This window comes from Chionomys nivalis, chromosome 4 (genome assembly GCF_950005125.1).
Source record: "Chionomys nivalis chromosome 4, mChiNiv1.1, whole genome shotgun sequence".
Lineage (NCBI taxonomy): Eukaryota > Metazoa > Chordata > Mammalia > Rodentia > Cricetidae > Chionomys > Chionomys nivalis.
In genome coordinates, this window is record NC_080089.1 from 89,579,879 (window position 1) to 89,604,894 (window position 25,016).

General features: G+C 39.4%; 1 protein-coding gene across 2 annotated transcripts in view; it reads left to right on the top strand.

The window, feature by feature from the left end:
• Window positions 1-2,100: 2,100 nt before the first annotated feature.
• The window catches only part of Plscr4 (phospholipid scramblase 4), a 32,053-nt gene continuing 9,137 nt past the window's right edge, over window positions 2,101-25,016 (top strand). Inside the window, exons 1-5 of one of the 2 annotated variants that reach the window (XM_057767946.1) lie at window positions 2,101-2,214; window positions 12,180-12,207; window positions 13,438-13,548; window positions 22,131-22,361; window positions 24,404-24,446. In XM_057767946.1, coding sequence (XP_057623929.1) covers window positions 13,513-13,548; window positions 22,131-22,361; window positions 24,404-24,446 — 310 coding nt within the window. In that variant the 5' untranslated portion in view covers window positions 2,101-2,214; window positions 12,180-12,207; window positions 13,438-13,512. The remainder of the gene's footprint in view (window positions 2,215-12,179; window positions 12,208-13,437; window positions 13,549-22,130; window positions 22,362-24,403; window positions 24,447-25,016) is intronic. The other variant, XM_057767945.1, reaches the window with a different exon arrangement.

A 25,016-nucleotide genomic window follows, 5' to 3' on the forward strand; every position in this document is an offset into this window, starting at 1 on the left:
TGGGCTTGGATGGTCCTTTCCCTAGGTTGGGTTACATGGAAATGGGAAAGCTATCTGAGTATCAGCATGAACTCTTTATTCTCTGCTTTCTGATCATGTGTGTGATATGACTCCCTACTTCCAACTCTTGCTGTCTTGACTCCGATTCATGATGGGCTTGCAGCCTTGAACTGTGAGCCAGAATAAACTCTTGCTCCCTTGAGTAGCTTTTGCTGGAGATCTTTATCACAACAGGGAAGAAACTAATGAGGACAGAAGCTAATGGAATGGATGAACATGAAACCAGAAAGGGGATTGAGGTAGGGTGGGGTGGCTCCTAACTAAAAGGGAGACCTTACAAGAAGGAAGAAGGAGAATGGGACAGGGTAGTGGAGAGCAGCATGGATAACAACAGAGTATATTGGCATATATGTAAGAAAATAGCGCAATGCAATCCGTTACTTTGTGTGCTTATGTATAAGTTTTAAAAGTGTACAAGATATACAGAATATTTTCAGATTTTATAAAAGCTGTGCAATCACCTGTAACGGTTGTGCCCTACAAAAAAAATTCCTTTCCAGGCTTAAGAGAACTGAAAATACAGATATAAGCAAGCAAGCAAACAAAAACATTAAATTACAAGAAATCACATTCATGGAAATTTATACATCCTATCTTTTTTTTTTTCTAAGTTTTGGCAAAAGTCAAATGATTGACTGCTGACATAAACCTCATATTTTGTACCATTTATAACATGTGTATGTCAACATCAGGACAGAAACACAGGATTGTGAAAAATGCACAATCCTGTGTTTTAAAGGATTAAAAAAATAATTTTACTGGACTACTCCAATAGAATGAATTGTCCCAGCTAGGGTTTTTATTTCTGTGAAGAGACACCAGGACCATGGCAACTCTCATAAAGGAAAACATTTAATTGGGACTGGCCTATAGCTCGGAGGTTTAGTCCATTGTCACCATAGTGGGAAATGGCAGCATGCAGGCAGACATGTTGCTGGAGAGATAGCTTAAGAGTTCTACACCTTGATCTGCAGGCAGCAGAAAGTCTTCTGTAAGTCACACTGAGCAAAACTTAAGCAAAGGAAACCTCCATGCCCACCTCCACAGTGACACACCTACTCCAACAAAGCCACACCTCCAAAAAGTGCCCCTCCCTATGAGCTTATGGGAGTCAATACATTCAAACTACCCCATTCATTAAGACTTGCAAATCTGACACAAAAACAACCCAAAACCCGAATTTCAAAGAGACACTGGCGGAAAGGAGCAGGGAGTCAATCACCCACTCCCCCACAGAGGGGTTCATATTGAGGCTCACCCAATCTGGAAAGCAGAACCCCTTGATTGCTGGTCATTCTGCCCGCGGCTCAAGGCCTGTGCAAGGGCCGTGTGGTTGCTCTCATGTTTATTTTGTATCCCCACAATGCTTCACAGACATGTTTTGATCTGGAACTTTTGTTGTCTCTCATGTGGCCACTGCTGATATTAGCACTCATTAGCTCCATTTCTTGATCCCTTCAACAAGTTTAAAACAAAGCTAAGCATTAATTTTTGCTAAGACTTTGATGTCAAATTCTCCGTTTTATGCTTTCAATCCAATACCATTTTTTCATTTGAGACGTGTTCCTGGCAGCTACTACTGACAAAACATTATTAATTGTTAAATCAATTTTGACAAATCACATGCGAAGCAAAATGGAAAATTCCAGTACTTCACTCCCAAGGGCCTGCCCCTTGTAAACTCCTCCCAGAGCACAGCAAGGCCAAGCTCTCAGATCTGTTTGTGTCCAGCTGTGGTTTTGTGTGAGGTCAACGGACATTTGGGTTCACCCTCTTCCTTCATCTTCCTATACTGGAATGACCCACATTAGTCTGATACAGTATTTGTGCCCGAGAGCGTTAATTAACCAGTTAACCAATGTCCTCTTTCAAGAGTCAGAAACCATAAGCAAGCCTGCTTTTGCCCCCACCAGAACCCCATTCCTGCCTGTCCGCTCCTCTGCTTTGGGGCTGCCCTGCCGGCTCCGTTGGCGACCGCAACATGTTTTCCCCACGCTTGGCTGGGGTTCAGGAGGCCGGTGCCCCACCCTTCAAGAAGCTCTTCTCGGGAGCCTCGCCCGCTGCCCGCCGTGGATCGCCCCACCTCCTCTGCACCTCCCGCCTTCCCGCGGCGGAATAGTGGATCGCGGCTGGAGGCGCCTGCAGATGCGGGCGGTGAGCGGGGGCCGTCAAGGAACGGGGGTCCCGGGAAGTTTGCGGGATGCGGGAGGGCGCCGGGTCCCTGGCAGTGGTGGAGGCGGGGCAGTGCCCCAGGCAGGACTTTAGCAGCAGGTGGTTGCGCAACTTTGGCGTGGTGGTGTGGGGCGGGATTTCCTGCCTTGGGATTGTGTGTACACCCCTGCTCTGATAGGGCAATGGGGTGCCAGGTTAAGGCTCCACGGGAGAGTCATTCGACCCTGGTAACCCTGGTGAGATGAACTCCTGAGAGTGCGGGCCCTATATGGGCAACCCCCTCCAGTTATTTCCCTCTTACACCAGTGGCAGCCAGCTTCAAAGGTCGCCAGGCCTCTGCCCGGTTAAGATGTCTTCAGATTACCGCAAAGTTTGATGGGCAGAGGTTACAAGATACAGCCTGTTTCTCCTGTTATTTTACAGAGTACAGTATTTGCCTTTTGGGACTTAGAATTTTGTATTTATTGTCTGAATGTGTATACACTTTAGATCCGCGGTTTGCTTGTGGTTTTATTTTGTGTAGAGTATTTTATGTGGAGCCGGTAAGAGAGGTACAAATGAAGACATTATACAGTAAGAGTACTGCAGGGATCCAGATATTGCTACAGAAGTAAACACAAAACTTCCACCTTCCTGCACCTGGTCCCAGGGAGATAAGGAAGCAATGCTACTACCATTAAGTTAGTTACACTGTGACATTATATGGACTAATGGCATCACCAGAGCAGAGGACAGAAAGCTGCCACTTTATTGATAATATATGTACATTCTTTAAATGTCCACAAGGAGCACCTGATTTAGGGACAACAAGAAAGTTCAGTAAACTTTCTAGTAACATCACACTTTTTTATGTCATTTGAGACTCAGCTACAGGTAATCTGGAATGTACAGAAAAATAACAGACTTTAATATAGTATAATATAGCACAAAATTGAAAAAAACTCTTAAGTTTTGTAGATTTTATTTTATGTTGCATCAGGAGATAGAAGATAGTCTAGAGCACAAGACCTCGGGAAGCCCAGTGCTCTAACGTGGAAGTATGGCAAAGTACTAGTCCACATACAAAGGTGAGCAAAAGAACACGCATCACGTGGACACGCAGTTATAGCTTGTATGGACGCTGCAGCCTTCGAGAATATTTGGAATACAGAAGGAATTATTGTTATTAAGGTGTTCGTATCCTTTTATGCATTTATGTATGCATGTTTATAAAGAAAATCTGACGTTATAATAAGAAAATTAATAACGTTGTAGAGAGCATCTGTGGTTTGTAATTCATGTATCTGTTTTTCTTTTGGATAGAGTAGCTATTATTTACTATGGAAAAAATGTGTTTTCTCTCATGAGGATTTTCATCTTCTTCTTTTTATTTTCTCTTTTTAAAGATTCTTTGGGATACTCCCTTGGGAAACTCTGATTTCTTCTTCAAGAATACTGATGGTTATGATGTTTATTATAAAGGGTAAAAAAAGCATAAAATTTTTGTATATCGAGTATCATACTCATTAGTGTTACCAAAGGCAGAAAATAAAGGCGAGTTCATATTTCTTATATATTTCACCAACATTGGGCTAAACCCCACCTTAATAGGTACATATTCTTCTGGACTAAATACATAGATATATTGTTACTTAAAAAGGAAAACATCTATCCTAAGAAACAAAAATCAAACCAATGAATGAGAAAAATAAAAACTTTTGGAAGAAGTCTTAATGTGAAATAAAATTTTAGTACCCTTCCTATAAATGACAAAGAAATGAAAATTAATAAACAGAAAATGAGCAAATGACAAATGAGACATTTCCTGCAGTGGAGGTGGAAATGATTTCCAGATGCAATTAAAGCTACGCACCCTCCTCCATTACAAGATATCTGGGAAATGAAGCCAAATTTTCTTTTCCTCAAGGTCGACAACAACAAAAACTGTGGAAGATTGTCCATTTTTCGTCCAGCGTATGAATTAGTTTAAAGTCTTTGGATATCAATTTAACAGTGTTTAAAGTGCACAAATATTTTACTTCTGGAATTTAAGACATTGATATACAGAGTTGTCTACATAAGTTTGTTTCACAATTGTTTGTTATAGAATAAATTTTGAAATAACTTAAAATTTCACTGTTAAGCCACCGGTCAGTCAAATACATTCAGTCGTTAAATGAGAACAGTTCTATAAAATGAGAATAGACATTTTACTAAGACAAAATATGGAAGATGCTCCTCTCTACTAAAAGATAAACCACACACCCACACTCACATAAACAATATGTATTATATACACAAAACTAAACAGAAATACATATAGGTGAAGCACAAACTGCTTAACTGCTGTGTAAGTGCTTTCAGATCGTGTATGCTTTAAAATGTCTCTTTAATACACGTAGCTTTTCAAGGTTTTCTAAAGTAAGCCACGTGCCTTTCTGTTTACCTAGCCAGAAGACAATGCAGTCACGACTTGGCAACATTCCTGAGAGTGCACTAGGCTAGGTTTTGATCCTTATATAAAAGGGCCTAATATAATGTTCTATATAAACGTAGTGAGAATATTTTTGTACACTGTGTGTAATAAAAACACTTCTCATTTGAAAGCAAAAAATGAAAAGAACAAATAATCTTTTTTGCCTTTATTTTTATTCACTTTACATACCAACCACACCTTCTCTAGCCCTCTCCTCCCCCCCCCCCAGCCCACCCCCCATTCCATACTCCTCCAAAAGGATAAGGCCTCCCTTGGGGAGTCAACAAAGCCTGGCACATTAAGTTAAGGCAGGATCAAGCCCCTCTCCCTTGCATCAAGGCAGAGCAAGGCATTCCACCATAGGGAATGAGCTCCAAAAAACTCATGCACCAGGGACCCACTGCCAGGGGTCCCTCAAAGAGACTAAGCAACACAACTCTTGCCCACATGCAGAGGGCCTTCAGTCCCATGCAGGCACCACAGCTGTCAGTTTAGACCTATGTGTTCCCACTAGCTTGGTTCAGCTGTCTCTGTAAATTTTCTCATCATGATCTTGACTCCCCTTCCTCGTATAATCCTTCCTTCTTCTCTTCAACTAGACTCCAGGAGCTTGGCCTGGTGCTTGGTTGTGGATCTCTGCGTTTGCTTCCCCCAGTTACTGGATGAAGGCTGTATACTGACAGTTAGGGTAGTCACCATTCTTTCCCATTATAGGGAAAGACCAGTTTAGACACCGTCTCAACTATTGCTTAGGGTCTTAGTTGAGGTCATCCTTGTGGGTTCCTGGAAGTTTCTCTAGCACTTGGTTTCTCTGTAACTCAATAATGACTCCCTCTATTAAGATATCTGTTTCATTGCTCTCCTACTCTGTCCCTCCCCAAACTCGACTCTCCTGTTCGCTCATGTTCTCATTCCCCATCTCTTCTGCTCTATCACCCACCCACCCACCCCCCAAGTTTAGCCAGGAGATCTTATATATTTCCCCTTCCCTGGGTGATCCATACATCTCTCATAGTGTCTTCTTTGTTACCTAGGTTCTCTGAATCTGTGGATTGTGGTCTGGCTAGGCTTTGCTTTATATCTAATATCCACGTGTGAATGAGTACATACCATGTTTGTGAAAAGAACGAATCATCTTGTCAAACAATTTGTATAGGTTTAATTTTAATGATTGTCTGTGGATTTGGCACTCACTCTCCTTCCATATCACCACACCCTTATTTTGAAATGTATCCCCCATACACAAGACTCTTCACATTCAGTAAAGGGAGGGAAATAGTCAACTCGACACTTTTCTTTGAGAGGGTACATGATGTGAGTAAGATAAGGCAAATTTTAGGTTATAAGTGCGACACCAATATTTGATTTTTTTTCAAGGCTTTTCATTTGTTCATTGACAAGCGGCTTCTCCAGTTTCTCGTCAGGTTTCATTTATGTGATAAAGTTTTATGAATATCCGTTATGCATATAATTCTGGTGAGTTTATCTACATAACTGCCACCTTTAGCTTGACAATTTAAAAAACATCCCCTACCTACACTGCCTGCATTGGCTAATTTCTCAGCTCCAGCCCCCACGCGAGCACCTCTTCCACTACAGAAATGTGGGATGTGCTGCCTGCGCTCTGTAGTGACTCTTAATTGACTCAGCATCAGTCCCTCACTGCTAGTTCTCTCATCCCAGAGAAACCCACCAAACAACCACACTTCACATGCCAGAAGCCACGAAACTGGCGTGAGATCGATGGAGAAAGTTATATGAGGGGTATGCATTCGACTTTCCTGTCTGGTAAACTCTAAGGATTACTTTTTAGGAATTCACTGTGAAGGAATGCATTGACAGCTTTTTTATTTGTTTTCTTTTAAGTTTAGACTATAATATACCAATTATAGATAGTGTAAAGAAGAAATGGGGTTTATTTTTGACGTATTTTCTCCTTTATGTATTTTGACAAACTAGATTGTAATATTACAGATTGTAAACATTTTAGGGTTCTTGCAAAGCCGTTTGTGTCTATGCTTCCACGGATTCTTAGTTTATGTCTTGTTGTGGGGTGCCCTCCCAGCCAGCATGCGACGGTATCAGCTGTCATGCAGGTTACAGCTTGCTTCCAGTCTGGATTATTTTTCAGAAAATAAGGATGCTGTTCTCTTTCTAGGTTTTGAATGGTTGGCTTTATACTTTTTTAACCAAAAAGAAATTGGATTCTTTAGAAGTTTTTCAGGGCTCTATTGAGATTGAATGAAGTTTTGCTTTTCATTTTAATAAGATGGTACAGTTGCTGATTTTTATATTAAAATTATATTTCTGGTTATAAAAAGAATATATATGAATAAGAATTTTTAAGAAAGTGTAATATGGAAGTATATTCAATTAAATAAAATCAGTATAGTTGTTGAGATAAATCCCACTTGGTTGTAGTGTATATATAGTGATATGGCTAGAGTTTGTTCTGTAGTGTTTTGTTGACTTTGAGGGTCTAAGTGCTTAAAAAGTGTTAATATAGCTCTCTTTTCATAGTTTCTGAATTTGGTTGTATCAGGGTCACTCTGAGTTGACTAAGTTAATTGGGGTGCAATCATTCTTCTGGGAGATTTGTAAAAGCTTGGCATTCATTCATTCTTTTTTTTTTTTTAAGGAACTTTGTGGTTTATCCTGTGTTCTTGGTTTCCCAAGATTCTTCAATGTGGGAAGATTCTTCAATGCTGACTCATTGTGTGACTGTGATTCTGTTTAGGTTTTCTGTTTTTTTACCAAGCCACCATTAGTGGTGTGTCTTTCTAGGAAGGCCTGTGTCATTCAGTTGAGCTAAACTCTGTGTGTGTGTGTGTTTTCTATAGTAAGTATATTATAATATGACATTTAGAAAACAAATAGGCAAAACTGACATGGTGCAGGGCAAGGCTCAAACTCAGGACCTCACCCACCTTGAGAATTCATTCTACCGTTGAGTTCCACCCTTGGTCATAATCTTTTGTTTTTCTATAACGAGTATGTTTGTTTGCTTTTTCTTATAGTTTCTCTGTTTGGCAGGATAATTTTCACTCACTGATCTGCTATTAAGTTAGTAGCTTTTTCACAGTCTCCATTTGACTATTGATTTCATCCTATTATGTTTAGATTTCTTGGTTTTTTTGTATTATCTTGGTGCTAAAACTTATGTCTACCCTTCCCTATCTTTCATTTCTTTGCTGAGACTTTCAGTCTTTACAGACTTTCTGGACCATTTTTAAATGGTTTAGCATCTGTGTACACGATGTATGTGTGTATGTGTTTGTGGTGGCGGGGAGAGTCCTGTGCCCAGGGCACACATGTGGAGACCAAAATGTAACCTGTGGAGTCAGTTTCTTCTGCCACCTTTGTGTGGGTTCTGGAACTCAAACTCAGGTCATCATGCTTGTGTGGCAAGCTCCTTCACCTGTGAGCCATCTCTAGGCTCTGGAGCATTTTAAAAATACGTATATTATTTGTCAGGAAAGTCAACATTGATATCACACCAGCATTAACATATTTTGATATTATTTTCTAGAAGTTGACCTTGTCTGGATCTTTTTGTGCTATAATTTTGTGTTGTTCCCTGGGCATTTTGAGTATGATTTAGGAGAATCAGAGTCTTACTAAACTCCATGGAGAAAGTCAGTAGTCCCTCTTTTGCCGGGCAGTTCATGCACTTGGTTTGAAGTCTGTCTCCCTGGCCAGCTTCTGAGTGTGTGGCTTCAATGCCAGCTTTATTTTCTGTGACTTTCAGCTAGCTCTTGAGTGGACGTAACCCAGCACAGAGTCTCACACTGGGCACTGTTCTATCTTGTTTAGTTCTCCAGGCCTTTGTTAGGTTCTGGGAAACATTATTGGGAGTTCTCTAGAGTAACCCTTGCCTGCCCAAACCAGAACCACAAGGCATGCAAGCCCTGATGGCAACCAAGTGCTTGCCCCCATATTTCAGGCTACTCTGAAATAATATGAAACCAGGAGTACCAGAAACAAACAAGAAGTTTCTTGCCTTTATATCCCTATAGTCAAAGTGGGATAGTAACCTTTTCAGTTATCTGGGTACTTATTTCAATTTAGTTCTGACATTGACTACCCAGAGTCAATACGACTCTGCCTTTTCACACCCCACAAGACTTCCCTCCCATCAGGCATTTGACATGAGTTCGAGGTTTCCAGATCACTCACAACACTCTGACAGTCTCATGAGTCCCCTCACCCCGTCAGGAGTGTCGTTTTCTGTAACAACTCACAGGACTCAGGACAGCACTCTACAGGTGAGTAAAGATTTATTCTGAGAACACGAATCAAAATTAGATAAATAAAAACACACATGACTAAGGGGCTGGCAAATGGTTCAATGAGTTTGAGTGCTTTGTGCTGAACCTGAGGACCTGAGTTCAATCCCCGGAACACACACTGTAAAAGAAGGCACTGACTTTTGAAAGTTTTTCTCTGACTTCCGCACAACCGCCATGCCTCTTTTATGGTCTTCACTTACACATATAGGGTGTGTGTAAGGGTTGGATTGTTGCCGTAAGCAAAACTTTCACCCCTTCACCCAGTGGACTTGCAGTGATTGCTTTCCTGACACTTCGGGGTTTACTAGCTGGGAAGCTGACGAGCCTCAGTGCTCAGCTTATATTGGGGTTTCAGTACTTAGGTATGAGAGCTAAAATCCTTGGCTAAGTGGACTAAGTCTCTAGTCCCCCACCTCCCTAGCAGTCAGTCAAATAGGAACATTCTAACCCTCTAAACATATGATGTGTCTTTCTGGCATGATAAACCTACATCTTGAGTCATTCCTCCACGTAGATCTCCGGTGTGATCTGAGGGGTTACCATGTATAACAAGAATCAACCTGTCACAGAGACAGGGTTTAGAACCCAGAACAAGACCAACCACATTGGCTTGTTGCTATCTAGCACTAAACTGCATATATAACAACAAAAGTTTAATAACTATCGTTTTCAATGGAAGTGAAAGAAAATAATGATTCAGATGGCAGCAAGCCCTAGCAAACTTCCCTTTTTAAGACCTAGTAGGAATGTCTTTTTAAAGACCTAGTAAATGCACTTTACTTAAGGCCTGACAGAGCTTACTTCATTAAATAAGGCCTAGGCACTTCCTGAGAACTGTTAAAACAATAACATATTCAAGTGTCTTGGATCCTTGTGATATATGAAGCTAAATATGAGCATATGAAGAGAACCGCAATATTCTTTTTAAGCTTTTCATATTCACTAAATGTAATATGACTCCCACACAAGTATAGTATCACTTAGATGCCTACAACACTTGGGTTTCAACTGTGAGTACTATGCTAAGGCATGTAGTTGATTCTCTAGTTCAAGAACAATGATGTTGAAAATGCAATGAGCTTAGTAAGGTGATTCAGTGCAATAATCCCAGAATTTGGGAAACAAAGGCAAGAGGTTCTCTGTGAGTTCAAGGACAACCTGGATACACTGTGAAATCTAGAGTACCCGAGGCTGCCTAGTGAGACCTTATCTCTAAAAGGGGTGGGGCTTTAATGTAGCTAACTTTTTATAAAAAAAATAAATAAATTTACTTATTTATTTATTTTACATCCCAGCCACAGTTTCCCCTCCCTTTTCCCCTCTCATATTCCCCCAACCCCTTCTGTTCCACCCCCAATTCATGGGTCTTGAGATAGATTGATTTGCAATTTTCTGAGAAACCACCATACTGATTTCCATACTGCACAGGTTTGTCTGCCCACCAGCAGTGGAGGAGTGTTTCCCTTACTCTACATCCTCTCTAGAATAAGCTGTCTCTTGTGTTTTCGATCTTAGTCATTATGACATGTATAAAATGAAATCTCAGAGTCCTTTTGATTTGTAGCTAGCCTTTTTTCCTTTGTAAAATATACTGCTTGATAAACAAATTCTGTTAGTCAACATTTGTTAATTGTATGCCTACAGTTAGGGTGCATGTTCCTAAGCCTACAATTCTGCTAGAACGTAAGCCTCTGGGAGAGGTTAAGTCCTTTCCCTAAACCCAGCATAGTCTGACAGTTGTTTAGGAGTACATGCTGAGTGATGGAGTGACAGAGAATTTCAAATAGTAATTCTACCCATGCCTAATTTACTAGTGAATTGATAATAATACAAATTTGCTAAGGATTTTCTCTAGTTCTGACACATTTACACAGACATATATGCAGGCAAAACATCAGTGCACATAAAATAAAAACAAGTAAATTATATTAAAAAAGAAAGACAACATAGTTAGGTTAGAATGTGTGGTATTGAATAGGCATTCTGCTGTTGCCAGGTGTCATTTGAAGTAGAAGCTGCCTTGCAAGAATGTATGCTAAGCCACCCTGAATCTCTGAGCTAAAGCCATCTTGGTCATTGTGGGCAATCTTGATGATATCTTCTTGAATTCTATATGCAAGTATTTTATGAGAATTTTTCTATTTGTATGTATAGGGAATATTGGTCTATATTTTTATTTCTTTATTTTTCCAGGTCTTTGTGTGTTTAAATATCAAGATAGCAATAGCTTCATAAAAATATTTAGGAAGTGTTTCTTCAGTTTATATTTTTTTGGAATAATGTGTTCTTTGAGGGTCTGGTACAATTTTATTCTGCACTGAATCAGTCTGGCCTTGATTTTGTGTGGGGGGGTATTTTTCATTTTTGATTTGACTGGGGGATTTTTAATTACTGGTTTTATTTCACTAGGGGTTATGGATCTGTTTAAATTAATAATTTCATCTTGACTTAACTTTGGTAGGTTATATACATCAAGAAACTCATTCTTTTTATTGAGGTATTCTAGTTTGAAAGGATACAGATTTTTAAAATGTATCTGTACAAATGCTCTGAATTGCTTCAGTTTCAGCTGCAATCCCCCTTTTCATTTCCAGTTTAGTTAGTTTGGATCTTCTCTCTCTTTCTTTTAATTAATATGGCTACTGATTTGTGAATCTTGTTAATTTTCCCAAAAGTTCAAATCTTTTTTCTGTTTATTTCAAGTCATCGATTTCAGCCTTGGACTTATTTCTTATGTTCTACTCTTTTTGGTGGTACTATTTCTTCCTTGCTTTTTTCTAGAGTATGTAGGTGTGTCACTAAGTTATTATTATGCAGTTTTCCAGGGTTGGTTTGTTTGTTTGCTTTACCAATTCTTCTTTCTTTCCTCCCTCCCTCCCTCCCTCCCTCCCTCCCTCCCTCCCTCCCTCCCTTCCTGTTCTTCTTTCTTCTTCTTTTTTTTTTAATGTAACCACTTAGTGCTAGAACCTTGCTTTTTTAGAACTGCCTTCATTGTGTCCCATTGGTTTGGATATGTTGTGTTTTCATTTTCATTCAATTATAAAAAGTTTTAAATTTTCTTCTTTATTTCTATCTTGACCAATTTTTCACTCAGTAGTGAGTTGTTTGGTTTCTATGAATTTGTAAACTTTCTGCTATCTCTGTTGTTGTACACATATATTGTATTTGTATATATAAATTCATTAACATATTTTATTTTTCAGGTTTAATTGGAATTCATAAAAATGTCAGGTACAATTTTATTAATTTCTTAGGACTTATTTTATTATTTTAAGGTGTGTGTATGTGTGTGTGTGCGTGTGTTTGGGTTTACATATGTGAGTTCTGATGCTCATGGAGGCCATATGTGTCTGATCCCCATTAAGCTGGTTCTACAGTTGTGAGCAGCCTAGTGTGGTTGCTGGGATCTGAATCTGAAAAAAGCAAAATGAGGGCTGCAAAAGCAATAAGGACTCAACTGCTGAGCCCTCACTCCAGCCCTTTTACTTTTACTAGTTTTTAATGTTTTGTTTCACATGTGAATTATGTGATTGTTTTCTTTGAAGTGGTCTATTTTATTCTGAAATATTTGACTAGTTAGCATTTGGGTATATTTGTGTGAACGTTCTTTGTACATATAACCCTCTGGAAGAGGAGTAAAAGCAGCTCGTGTTTGCACACAGACCTGAAAGGTCTTTAAATGTTGAGAATAACTCAAATGAAGCAAAAGAAAAATGGGAGAGCAAATGCAGACAGAAAGAGTTGTGGCCTTTGATCTGGATGTGGGAGAGCGAAATGTTGGCTCTCCTTTTTGGGTATAAGAAGAGAAACATCACAGCTACAGTCTTTTGTTTCCTTTGATGTAAAATTCAATCATTTGTTTATGAAATTGAGACTCCCCCTTCTTATAGTGAGTCAAGTAAGGATTTCCTTTAATATCAAGAGAGCAAAGTATAATACCATGAACTGCCTTCTTTATTACCCTCGCAGCAACCACCGGGACACTGTGACCAAGTGACTCTTAGAAAAATACAATAAGAATGTGCGCCATTACAGGTGTGGGCTGTACCAACTCTGACTGATGTATTTATGACTATATTAGATTCTTAGCAAGTGAGAATTTATTTATTTAATGTTTTGAACTTAGAGCCAAAAGACTATGAAGAATCAGCTTTCTATTTCCAGTGTTTCCCACATAATAAGAGAGTGAATCATGATTGTCTATGATGGACTAACTGTGCATGCAGGAGTCAGCAGAAGGTCAGCTGAAGCAGAAGCAGGAAGGGTCAGGCTGCAACCACAAGCACTGTACGATGCTTGGTCTCATTTTCTAAACTACAGTCAATGTAAAATTTATGAAACTTATAAATAGATATTTTTCCTAAGAAATATGACTGTATTTGCTGGTACTTGTAAGAGGAAAGAGTACATTTTACAATCGTGCTATCACTTACCGTGTGGGTTGTTTCTCTCTTCCTCAAGGTGTGGTCCCCACAGACCCTGAGCAGCCCGCAGGAGAGATGGAAAAGCAGATAATATCACCAACTGCAGTGCCCGATGCCCCTCCTGACTACAATTCTCATTTTGTGCCCGGTAAGGTAAAAATTTAAGAATAACCCTCCTCCTGAACACCATAGCGACAGTTAAGGTTACTTTCTCAGTAAACATCTGATTCAGCAAATATGTACCGAATGTTGAGAGAGTGCTGCTTTTCATATATTCCTGTGATCACAGGCTGTGCTGTGGAGGCACCGAGGAAGGAAGTTGTCAAAGCAAGGATAACATTCTCTATGTTCCTAGTGGACAGATGAAGAGGGCATGGTGGGAACACAGAGGATGCTGCTGTCGGACCCTACCAGGGATTGGAGGGGAGCTGCGACTGAATAAAGCAGGCTTTGCTGTATACGAATTTGATAAAGTTACACAAGTGTTTATGAAGTTCTGGTAAATGACTACAGGGGGCAGAGACATAGAAAAACATAGCTATGAGCAGTGATTAAGGCACTGGCATAGATTTTTGTGTCTTAAGACTATTGGGGAGACTCAGGAGGAGGGGTTCTCACAGTACTAGAGTAAATTTTAGATAGTATAGTCACATTAGGAAGTAACTACACCATTTCCAAGAAGTAAACATTGGTTAGAATTGGTCACTATGGGAAATACTTGCTTTCCTCTATACCCAAAATAGGTGAGACTGGGGATTTAGCTCATTGGTAGAGTCTTGTCTAGCAAATAAAGGCCCTGTTCAGTCCCAGGAGGCAGCCTTCAAATTAAATAGGTAGGTTGAAAATGTATCCTTTGCCAAAAACACTGCTAATGAACTGTCGCTACAGGGAAAAGTCACCGTGATCGCCATCTAGTGGCTAGGCCATATCCTTCAAAAGTGGTTAACAGTTCCACGTAATGTGGATCCGGTGAATTATGGCGAATCTCAGTAGCTTTCATCTGTGATACTTTGTCACCCCTCCATCTTCTTTTTGTTTCTCTGGAAGTCCCCTGCTACTTGGATATCTCTCTCACCCTTCTCCATATGTGTGCGTCTCTGTCTCATCTTTTCTGTCTCTGTGTGTTTCTCCTTCTGACCTCTCTGTCTCTATCTGGTGTCTGTGTTCACATGTTTGTGTGTGCATGCGTGTGTGTGTGTGTGTGTGTGTGTGTATGTGTATGTCCCAGAGTATGGTTAGCATTGTTTGCATGAAGATAGGAGGAGGCTACTTAGTTACAAGAGTATAAACTATAAAAACATGATACCTTTTTTCCCAACAACCATTAACAGCTAGTAGTTCCTCAAGGTGATGTGAGGTCTCATGAGCAGGTAGCCACAGGTGCAGTTAGTTCGTGAAGGCAACACCTATACTGTGTACACAAGATGGCTTTTTGTATCATGCCTCCTTGTTCCTTATGACAATCATGCTTCTGTTTTGCCAGTGAGCACATTTTCCTGGAAAGTCAGTGTTGTAGCTCACAGGGTGCCTCGCTGGGTAAGACGACTGATGGTTGTCAATGGCTGTCCCAGCAGCTTGTATAACACCTTCTGGCAGTGTGAAAAACAGCCATCAGGGAAGAAGCTTTTACTTCACTTCCAGCTTGATTTCTGTGTCTCTATCTATATCCAAAGGGTGTGGTTTATGTTTTGACAGTAAGATTGCACCATCAAGTTCAGCTGTGGGACCAAGAGCAATGACAAAAACCTATTTGTTTTGAGAGCCTCTGGCACCTCCAGGACCAACAACTCAGGGAAGTGTCAATTCTTATGACATGAATTGTGTTCTTCTAATTCACAGAAACCAGAAATAACATGCTTGTAAAATTTGATTTAATGAAATTATTTAGATTCAAATTTAATTTAAATTTCCATTCTAGTCCTAAATGTATTCTCCAACCAAAAGTAATGCTGTTCAGAATTATTCTTTAAAAGAGTAGTTAATAAATAAACCATTGTTATATGTAATCTATTTGAGAAGAAAAAATGTCATGGTTTTTTGAAATAAAAAACAATGGTAACACTAAAAATTATTAAGAAGGAAATCCCATAGGCATTTTCTCACAGTGACATTGGTAGGTGGCTTTATGCTAGAGTTTTCTGTAAATTAATGTGAGCTCTTGTGGTTCCATAAATTTAAACATGGATTGCTTTGTTTCAGTTTGTTTTCCTGCAGAAACAGTCAAAACCCTTAAGGGCAATTTCCAACTCAGAAAAGCATAGGTTGCTAATTTCTTACACATAATTTTACCACGTTTTTTCTTCTTCATATTTAGTGTGGATTAATACATCTTTACAACAAAACTCACTCATTTGTATAAATTTGTATATAACTACAGAAATTTAATCATATTGAATGAGTCCTTAACATAAATTCTACCTTTCTTCTGGCTATCGATCATAAATTTTATTGTTTCAAGTACTTTTATATTAAAAGCACAAGATATGGTAATTAACTCCTTCACATAATATAGTGATCAGTATTCTTTAACCGAGGGCTTTGAGGCTCTGAGGAGGATCACTGATTATTGGAAGGGTACTCTTACAATAGTCCTTTTGGGGATGAAAGTACATTCTTCATGATAAACTCAAACTGTTCCTCATTCTTCTTCCATAGCTACTCACCTTTGCTCTCAGTTAGTTCTAAGTTTAAAGCATTTTAAAATACTACTCTCCATCATTATACTTTATCAAGAGCTCTGAACTATCCTTAAAAGCTAGTGTTCCCCACTCTCACCTGGCTCCCCCTCCAACCTCACTTTCTTTCACTCTCTCTCATCAAGTCATCTTGACAATCCTGCTAGTTTTGTGCACTTTAACGTAGTTGTAAATCCATCCCGACCCACATCAGCATGCTACACTTTAGGTTTACAGTTGCAACTTCCTGTAGACCATGTTCCCTGCATAGCTACAGGCTCTCCAACATAATCATCAAACCAACTTTGACATCTTCCTCCCAGATTTGTACTGTTTTCCACATGTTGGAGACGTGTAGGAACGTGAAGCAGAAACTTTCGAATCTTTCCTTAATAACCAGTCCACTACCAAGTTAACACATTTTTTTAAATGTTAGTTTTAACGATTTCTTCTTTTTACTCTGCCTTTGTCACAGCTGAATTTCCTTGCCTTACATCTGGACTCTGGCAAGCACCTCCTGCTTAATGTAACCTTGTATGGTGAGGGTTACAAAGTGAAGCATCCACTCTGCAGCCTGCTGGCACAAAGTTCAAGCTCTAGATACACATATAATGTGCCCTTATTCTTTCCTCCCCCCCCCTCTCTCTCTCTTTTCCTCCCTCCCTCCATCCCTTCCTATATCTCTCTCCTCCCTCTCCCCCATCTCTCTCCTCCTTTCCCTTTTTCTCCTTCTCCCTCTCCCCTCCTCCCTCTCTGTCCCTCTTTCTCTGTCCCTCTCCCTCTCCCTCTCTCTCTCTCTCTCTCTCTCTCTCTCTCTCTCTCTCTCTCTCTCTCTCTCCTCTCTCTCCCGCCACCTTTCTCTTTGCTTTTGGAGACAGGGTTTTGTAGACCAGGCTGGCCTTGAATTCACAGATACCTTCCTGCCTCTGTCTCCTGAGTGCTGGGATTAACGGCGTGTGCCATGACTACCTAGCAGGTTTGCCCATGTTCCTACCTACCTTATTTCTAACCTTGTCCGTCAGAACTCCACAAACAGCCCTTACTTCTGCAGGGTTAAGCCTATTTTGTAAAGTTCTTCTACTGGTCTGTGTTCTCATAAAACTGTTTCTTCAACGGAAGTCAGGTTAAATGAATTAGAATTTATCATAATCCATCTTGCCTGCATGGGTTAACAGCCACTCTTCTCATCCCTTAGTACACTAAGCATCTTTCTGTGATTTCATCAGCTACTTGATTTATAATGACCATTTGCTTTTCTTACAAGCATGAATATGCTCCAAAATACCAATATGTGTTTAGGTCTGTTTCTAGCCTCAGTCATAGCTGTTGGTCCTCAAAGCTGGTATGATAAATGCTTCCTAGACAAAATAATGTATATCTCATAGCTTCATTTTGAGATTGTATTAGAGAGTTGATTTTGTCATTCATGACTATTTATTAGTCTGCTTTTTATTAGAGATTGGAATGTCACAGATTCCCTTAGCTTCAAAACTACTCTTCCTTGGTGTCTACTTCAAAACTACTCTTCAATGTCTACATCACAAGGATTTGAGCTTTTATACAACTCGTTTTGCAGAAGATATCTTTTGCTATTTTTCACTTAAAGAAACTTCTTCAAGCTCTGAGATTGTGTCTTCCTTGTACTTATTTTTCTCAGTATTGGTAAATCCAAGACCACTTTGATTCCATGACTGGGATGTGTGTATGTAATTTAAGGATTGAGATAGCTGTTGGCACTAGAGTTGCTAAACCCAAGGCCCTCCACAAAATCCTTTAGAGAGTGTTCCTATTTTTACTTAAGATAGTATATTTGCTTATGATACAGTGGGGTATTGATGTAATGTAGCTAAGCATACAGTAAATGTTATATAATAAAGAAATATAGATGCACAAAAGGTCTTTGAAAGGTCAACATTCTTTCTTGATTAAAAAAACTCGAAGAAAATACAAATAGAAGAAACCTTTCAATATAATAATGGCTACATAGGCCCCATATATAATGTGCATTATACTCAAAAGAAAAAAATGAGTATTTTCTTATCTGAAACAAATACACCCACTCTCTCCATCTTATTCAGCATAATGCTTGAACTCTAAGCTAGAGCAGTAAAACAAGAAAAAGAAATCCAAGGACTACAAAGAGAAAGGGACAAAATCTTAACACTCCCATTTGCAGATGACATGATTCTATACTTAAAAGACCCAAAGAGCTTCAGAATGAAGCACTTATCCCTAAAAAGATTTGCAGAAAAAAATATCAGGATGTAAAAACAGCATTTAAAAACTAGTTGTCTTACTTTAGACCAATTACAGCTTTTCAGGAAAAATTCCATTCACAATGCTTTCAATATAATAAAATACATAAGAATAAAACCCCTAACCATAAAAGTTGCAAAAAGTGAACCATGAAGGAAAGAAGTGAAAGAAAACACAAGACTTCTCATGACCATGAATTAGGAGCTGATGTTATAAATATGGGTGTATTATTAAAATTGATTTTCAGGTTAAGCACAATCCCCAACAAATCCTCAATGTATTCTTCACAAAGCTAGAACATATAATCCTAAAATTCATACAAAAGCAAAACTGTCAGAACAGCCTAAAGTTTCCCAAGCAGAAAAACCAATGCTGAAAATATCAAAATGCATAATCTTAAATTGTATTAAAGACAAGTAGTCACAAAAAATTGAATGATACTGGCACACACACAAAAAAAGAAAGACACAGGTAGTTCTAATTTGCTGTCTATTGCTGACATGTAAAGCGTTTATTTCAGTTTACAGATCAAGGCAGGAACTGAAATAGAGACATTGGAGGAAAACTGCTTGTTTCCTCTGGCTTGCAAAGCTATCTTCCTTGTACAAAGCCCAGGACAACCCAGGTCTATTATCCCAAAGATGGCACTGATCACATTGGCCTGGGCCATCCCACATCAACATCAATTACCAACCAAGAAAATAGACCACAGGGATGCCCACAGACCAGTCTTATGGAAGCGTTTCCTCAATGAAAATTTTCTCTTAGAAGTCTGTCAAGTTGACAACCATCACATAAGTCAGTAGAATAGAGGATTTAGAGATAAATCCAGAGATATAGCCACCAAATTACAAAGTTGTACAAACATACACTGTGGGGGGGGTCGGTGGGTGGAGACAGTATCTTTTAACAAATGATGCTAGGGAAAGAAATTAAATGATCAGGGCTTTGGTGAAAGTGTTGTAGAAAAACACTTAAGATAAAGGCACAGGCAACACATCTATGAGAAGGGCTTTAGTAGCACAGGAGACACTTGCAAGAATGGACAGATGGGATTGCATGCAATTAAAAACTTCTGCATAGCAAAGGTCACAAGCAGCAGAAGATGCCAGCCTACAAAGTGTAGAAAATATTGCCGGCTGCACATCAGATGCAGTATTAATATCTAGAATAATAAAAAATTAAACAAAAATCTAATCAACAAACAGACTAATGGCATGAGTGGACAGTTCAAAAGAGGAATACAAACACCCCAAAACACTTTTAAAGTTTCATTATTGGGGAGGACAGTGAGTCCAAGCATACAAGGGTCTGAGTGAGTGTGGAAGTAAAGGCTAACTTTGGAAGTTGTTTCTCTCCTTTCATTCTGGGGTCTGTGAACTGAACTCAAGTTCTACTAAAGAGGATGTAGAAAAGGAGTCTTAATTTACTGTTGGTGGCCTGAATATGTAAATTCAGGCAGCCACGATAGAAATCATCATGGAATTTCTCAGAAAGGTGAACAGAACTTCCTTATCATTCCTGGTTATGCACCTGAAGAATTTTCAGTCAGAATGCCACAGAGATACTTGTCTATACATGTGCTTTAACATGGATGGAAGACAAAAATGTACAGATTGAGAGAAACCTAGCATACAGGTTATATGCTGTACACATTCATCTATGCAGCATGACTTGCCTAGGAAAACCGCAGATAATGGTTTCAAGAGATGAGAGAGGAAAACATAAGTGGCTGATAATGAATGATAACTCTTCTGGATTTAGGCAGTGTGGATAGTTTCTCAAATTTGCTAGCACTAAAGCAACAGCAAAGCCCACTGAATTCTACATTTAGAGAAGGAAAGAAATCAAGATGACTTTCTTCATTACGTTGAATTGGAAATAGTTGAAAACTGGGCCAGGATAGTGTTTTCTATTTCCGTCCATTTACCTGAAAAATTCAGGAAGTCATTGTTTTTTACTGCTGAGTAATACTCTAATATGTATATATTCCATACTTTCTTCATCCATTCTTCCATTGAAGGGCATCTAGGTTGTTTCCAGGTTCTGGCTGTTACAAACAATGCTGCTATGAACATAGTTGAGCATATACTTTTGTTGTATGATAGGGCATTTCTTGGGTATATTCCCTAGAGTGGTATTGCTGGGTCCAGGGGTAGATGGATCCCGAAATTCCTGAGAAACCGGCATACTGTTTTCCAAAGTGGTTGCACAAGTTTGCATTCCCACCAGCAATGGATGAGTGTACCCCTTTCTCCACAACCTCTCCAGCAAAGGCTATCATTGGTGTTTTTTATTTTAGCCATTCTGACTACTGAGAACTCAAGAACAATGGCAATGGGTTTTTGATCCTACTGCACGTACTGGCTTTGTGGGAGCCTAGGCAGTTTGGATGCTCACCTTACTAGACCTGGATGGAGCTGGGTGGTCCTTGGACTTCCCACAGGGCAGGGAACCCGGATTACTCTTAGGGATGATGAGGGAGGGGGCCTTGATGGGGGAGGGGGAGGGAAATGGGAGGTGGTGGCGGGGAGAAGGCAGAAATCTTTAATAAATAAATAAATAAAAATTAAAAAAATAAAAATAATTAAAAAAAAAAACTGGGCCAGGCATCTGTTACTGAGAACACCAGGCTATTTTTTTGAAATACTATAATTGTGGTATATTGAGCGACAATTAAACAAACAATCCTGAAATAATTTTCTTATATGTTTGAGAGTAGTAAATTTAAACAACTGCTTTTTAAAAATCTACATCTGGTTTTGTTTTTCCATACATTCTCCCTCTGTAGCAAACATGACTTCAGCAGGCCTGATGGAAAAGGAGGTTATGCATTAGTTATTGTATGGTATTTTATTATTCTGAATACCCCTCCAAAAACATTGGGGAATGTTGTTCCTGGGCCCTTGAATGATTTATGATGGCCTAGATATTGTTTATTAGATTTTGGATTATTTTTGAGTATGGAGAATTGACCATAACTTTGGATAAGTATTATGAATTGAACATTGTTTACCCCTACTCCAAATTTACCTGCTGGGCCCAATAATAAGGATTGGGGGGTGGACTCTTTCAAGGAGTTTCTAGAGGTCCCAAGATGAAGCCATTTATGGCGGAATTGGGGCTCTTACGACAGATGGCAAGACAGTGATGACTTGAGTATTCTTGAAGAGTGCGCTCCTCAGGCCAGGAAGAGGGTGAACACAGGCTGGATTTACAGTTCATCTTGAAGTTCCAAGTTTAGAGCCAGGGAAGGTAAAGCTTCTCATTGAAAATAATCCACTTTTGGTAGCCTGATAAAGAAATGAACTTAAGAAGTTGGGTCTGAGAGATATCAGTGTTGGTAAGCAGTCTGATGTCTAGATGAAAGGACAAAGAGAAGTGATTGAGCAAAGGCAACCCAGTATAGATGGTAAGGACCCCTTTGCAATAACTAGTAAAAATGACGATGATAATTGCGTGCTAAACCTTGTTCTGACCCCATTAAAACCAATGAAGTGCGTTTATGATCAGTAAAGGAGAAACCTCATACAGTGAGAGGCTACTTTGTTTCTCAGTGTGTCAATCTTTATTTCCATATCTGTTAAATGGGAATAATTATGTTACAAGTTTTAAGAGAATCAGATTAACTAATATGTGAATAATTCCTTTAGTATGTTGCTAATATATTAGGTACACACTCAGAAAACAGAGGACTTGTTTTCTTTAAGAACATGTTGCATGGTTACTTTTTAACGTAAAATTTATATAACTTCCAATACACTAAAGTGATAATACATAATATTTTCATCTTTTTGAGAACACAGGCCCTGCTGGACCAGCTGCCCCTCCACCTACAGGCTTGCCTACAGGATACAACATTCCACAGCATCCTGGTGCCATCTCTTTGTATTATCCTATTGGTAGTACCCAACCTATTCAGTACCAGCCTGGCAGATATCCTATGACCAATCAGCCTGCTCCAGTAATGTGGATGCCAGGACCAACTCCTATGCCCAACTGCCCTCCTGGTCTGGAATACTTAGCTCAGGTACTGTAATACATCAAAAACATTTTCCTTTGAAGTATGCCCCTGGGGTGTGAACAGAGGAAACAAGATATTGGCTAGGGTGAATAGGGTCACTGATGACAGAGGCTGGCTCGCTGAGAGCCATGATGGGGGATTTACAGGTAGACAGTGGGTACAAAGACACATTCATAAGGACACATGAGTTCTTTTTGATGGAATAAAAGTGACTTTCAAGTTATTCAATGTGACTTTCTCAAGGAAATAAGAAAAATAAGAATGAGAGTCACTAACCTGATGCTATACCATTTACTTAAAAGTAAAGTGTTCACATCGAGAAAAAAGAGAGTAAGAAAAGAAAACTAGACAAGGCGAGGCGGTGGGCCCCAAAGTGTACAACCCACAACTTCTTCTCAACATCTCAGACTCTTCAACATTCCTGAGCCTCAAAACACATAAATCTAAGTAAGTATAAGATACTGCTTCAAGTCAAAATTCATGTCTTCTTCATACAGCACAGTGACTGCCAAACTTCTTGTACATGTAAATCAAAGAGCCAGAATAAAAGCTATAGCGCTGTTGTGAGACGTTTTGGTGGATAAACGTGTAATGGTTGTCATGTTGTTAACACACAGAGGCATGCCCTACAGATGCTGGCTGTGGACACTATTAGTTACACACTCGTGTCGCTTCTCTGTTAGGTGACTTGAGGTGACACATACAGACCATGTGCTACTTTGTTAAGATTACCATGAGGCCTTCTCCATCCACGGCAGCTTTAGAATCTTCCCAGAGCCTTGTATTTGCCAGTGACCCCACTTGCTTGTCTATCGTCTGCTGGCACAGCACCTCACTAGGAAACTTCAGCATCAGCAGTGATCAGAACATTTCACCCTGCAGTAGACACTTTTACCACGTAGTCAATGCTTTTATTCTTATTTCTATATTTTAATTTCTTGGTATTTACAAAGGAAAGTGCAAGCAATTGTAGGAGCCATTTTGATATCTTATATGAAATGATCCCTTATTAATTGGTAAGTTTTACATTAAACATGGACTGTGTCCTCTTATATCCTTTTGTAGCTAATCATACAATTTCATCCAGAACCAGTTGGTTTTTTCCTTGTTATTACACTCACATACCTTTCATTATTTAATGAATTTTGATGAAATGTAACATTTTAGGCAGCATTCTGGGTTCAGTGATTATGAATAGTCTAATGACATAAATGACTTGTAATTGTGTTGGTTAAGATCTGTCTGTCCTAGAGGAGATTGTCTATCTTCTGCTGGGGTGTTTTGAATTGTAACATAAGATAAAACCACTAAACTGTCCATCGTCAAAGTAATTCCAGTACCGTTAAAGTAGAAGTTTCTCTAATGGTGCTCCTAACTCTCCTTTCCATGGGCTGCTACTTTAGAATGTTTCCCTCCAGACCCCTTTTTCCAGATCCTACCCACACGGTGCTACCCTCATGCATCCTTACTAAAGTATGCACTTGGGCAAGTACCTGGCATTAGGTGAATGCAGGTGAATGCAAATCCATGCACTTAATCTCTTTGAAAGGTACTCAGGAAGTAATGTGGAGCAGAGGTCTTATTCAGGCTTACTCTGGCTTGTTCACCTTCCCTATACGACAAGAGCATAACATGTGTCTAGTCTATGTTAAGTCATCCTGACTGGCTCCCACGTGACCATCTCAGAGAAGTTGACTGAGAAACAGTCAGAGATCCTTTACATGTACTTGGCTCCTCAATGTGCGGTCACTGTAGCAAACAGATGTTTTCCAGTTGTCAGTCAGCTCTCTGATTTTTAACGTGGAACTACCTAAAAGTGTGCATATGAATCCCTAGAATGTGAGTTAGAGATGGTTGTGAGCAACCATGTGGGTTCTGGGAACCAAACAAACATCCTCTGAAAACACGACGGATGCTCTTAAGGCTGAGCCAGCTCTCCAGCCCCTGGTTGACAGATTTTAATACCGTGTCATCACATTCTTTCCTCTGGCTGATTAAAATTAATTCTGCTTTTCTGTCTTCTGATTGCTTTTGCTCTGTTCCCACAGCTGGACAGCATACACGTGCTTCAGCATTTTGAGCCTCTAGAAGGTATGTATAATTGTGTTTTGACTAGCATTGTGTTTTGAATAGCAGTATTTTTTTAAAAAGATATGTATATTTATTATATATACAGTGTTCTATCTACATGTATGCACCAGTTCTCATTTCAGATGGTTGTGACCCACCATTTGGCTGCTGGGAATTGAACTCAGGACCTTTGGAAGAACAGCCAGAAGCCAGTGCTCTTAACCTCTGAGCCGTCTCTCCAACCCCTTGATTAGCAGTGGAAATTTGTATTACTTCATACTTAGAGCCTTATTTTCTGTCGATGAGCTTTTAGTGATTCAAGGAGAGAACACTATTTCCTGTTAACATATTTTCACAAAAGCAATAGAGTGAATTTTCTATGTAGTTTTATCGATCAATATTCCATATACTGATAATCTCTTAGACTCAGAAATGACTTGCATCTAATCTGGCTAGTCCCTTGGACCAGGTGTCCATTTTTCTTTCTCTGCATTCACTTTATTTCAAAGAGTACAACAAGAAGAAGGTGAGAGGTGATCTGAGCTAGCCAGAGCCTCACACTCTGCTAGGGTCAGTGGCAAAGAGAAATAT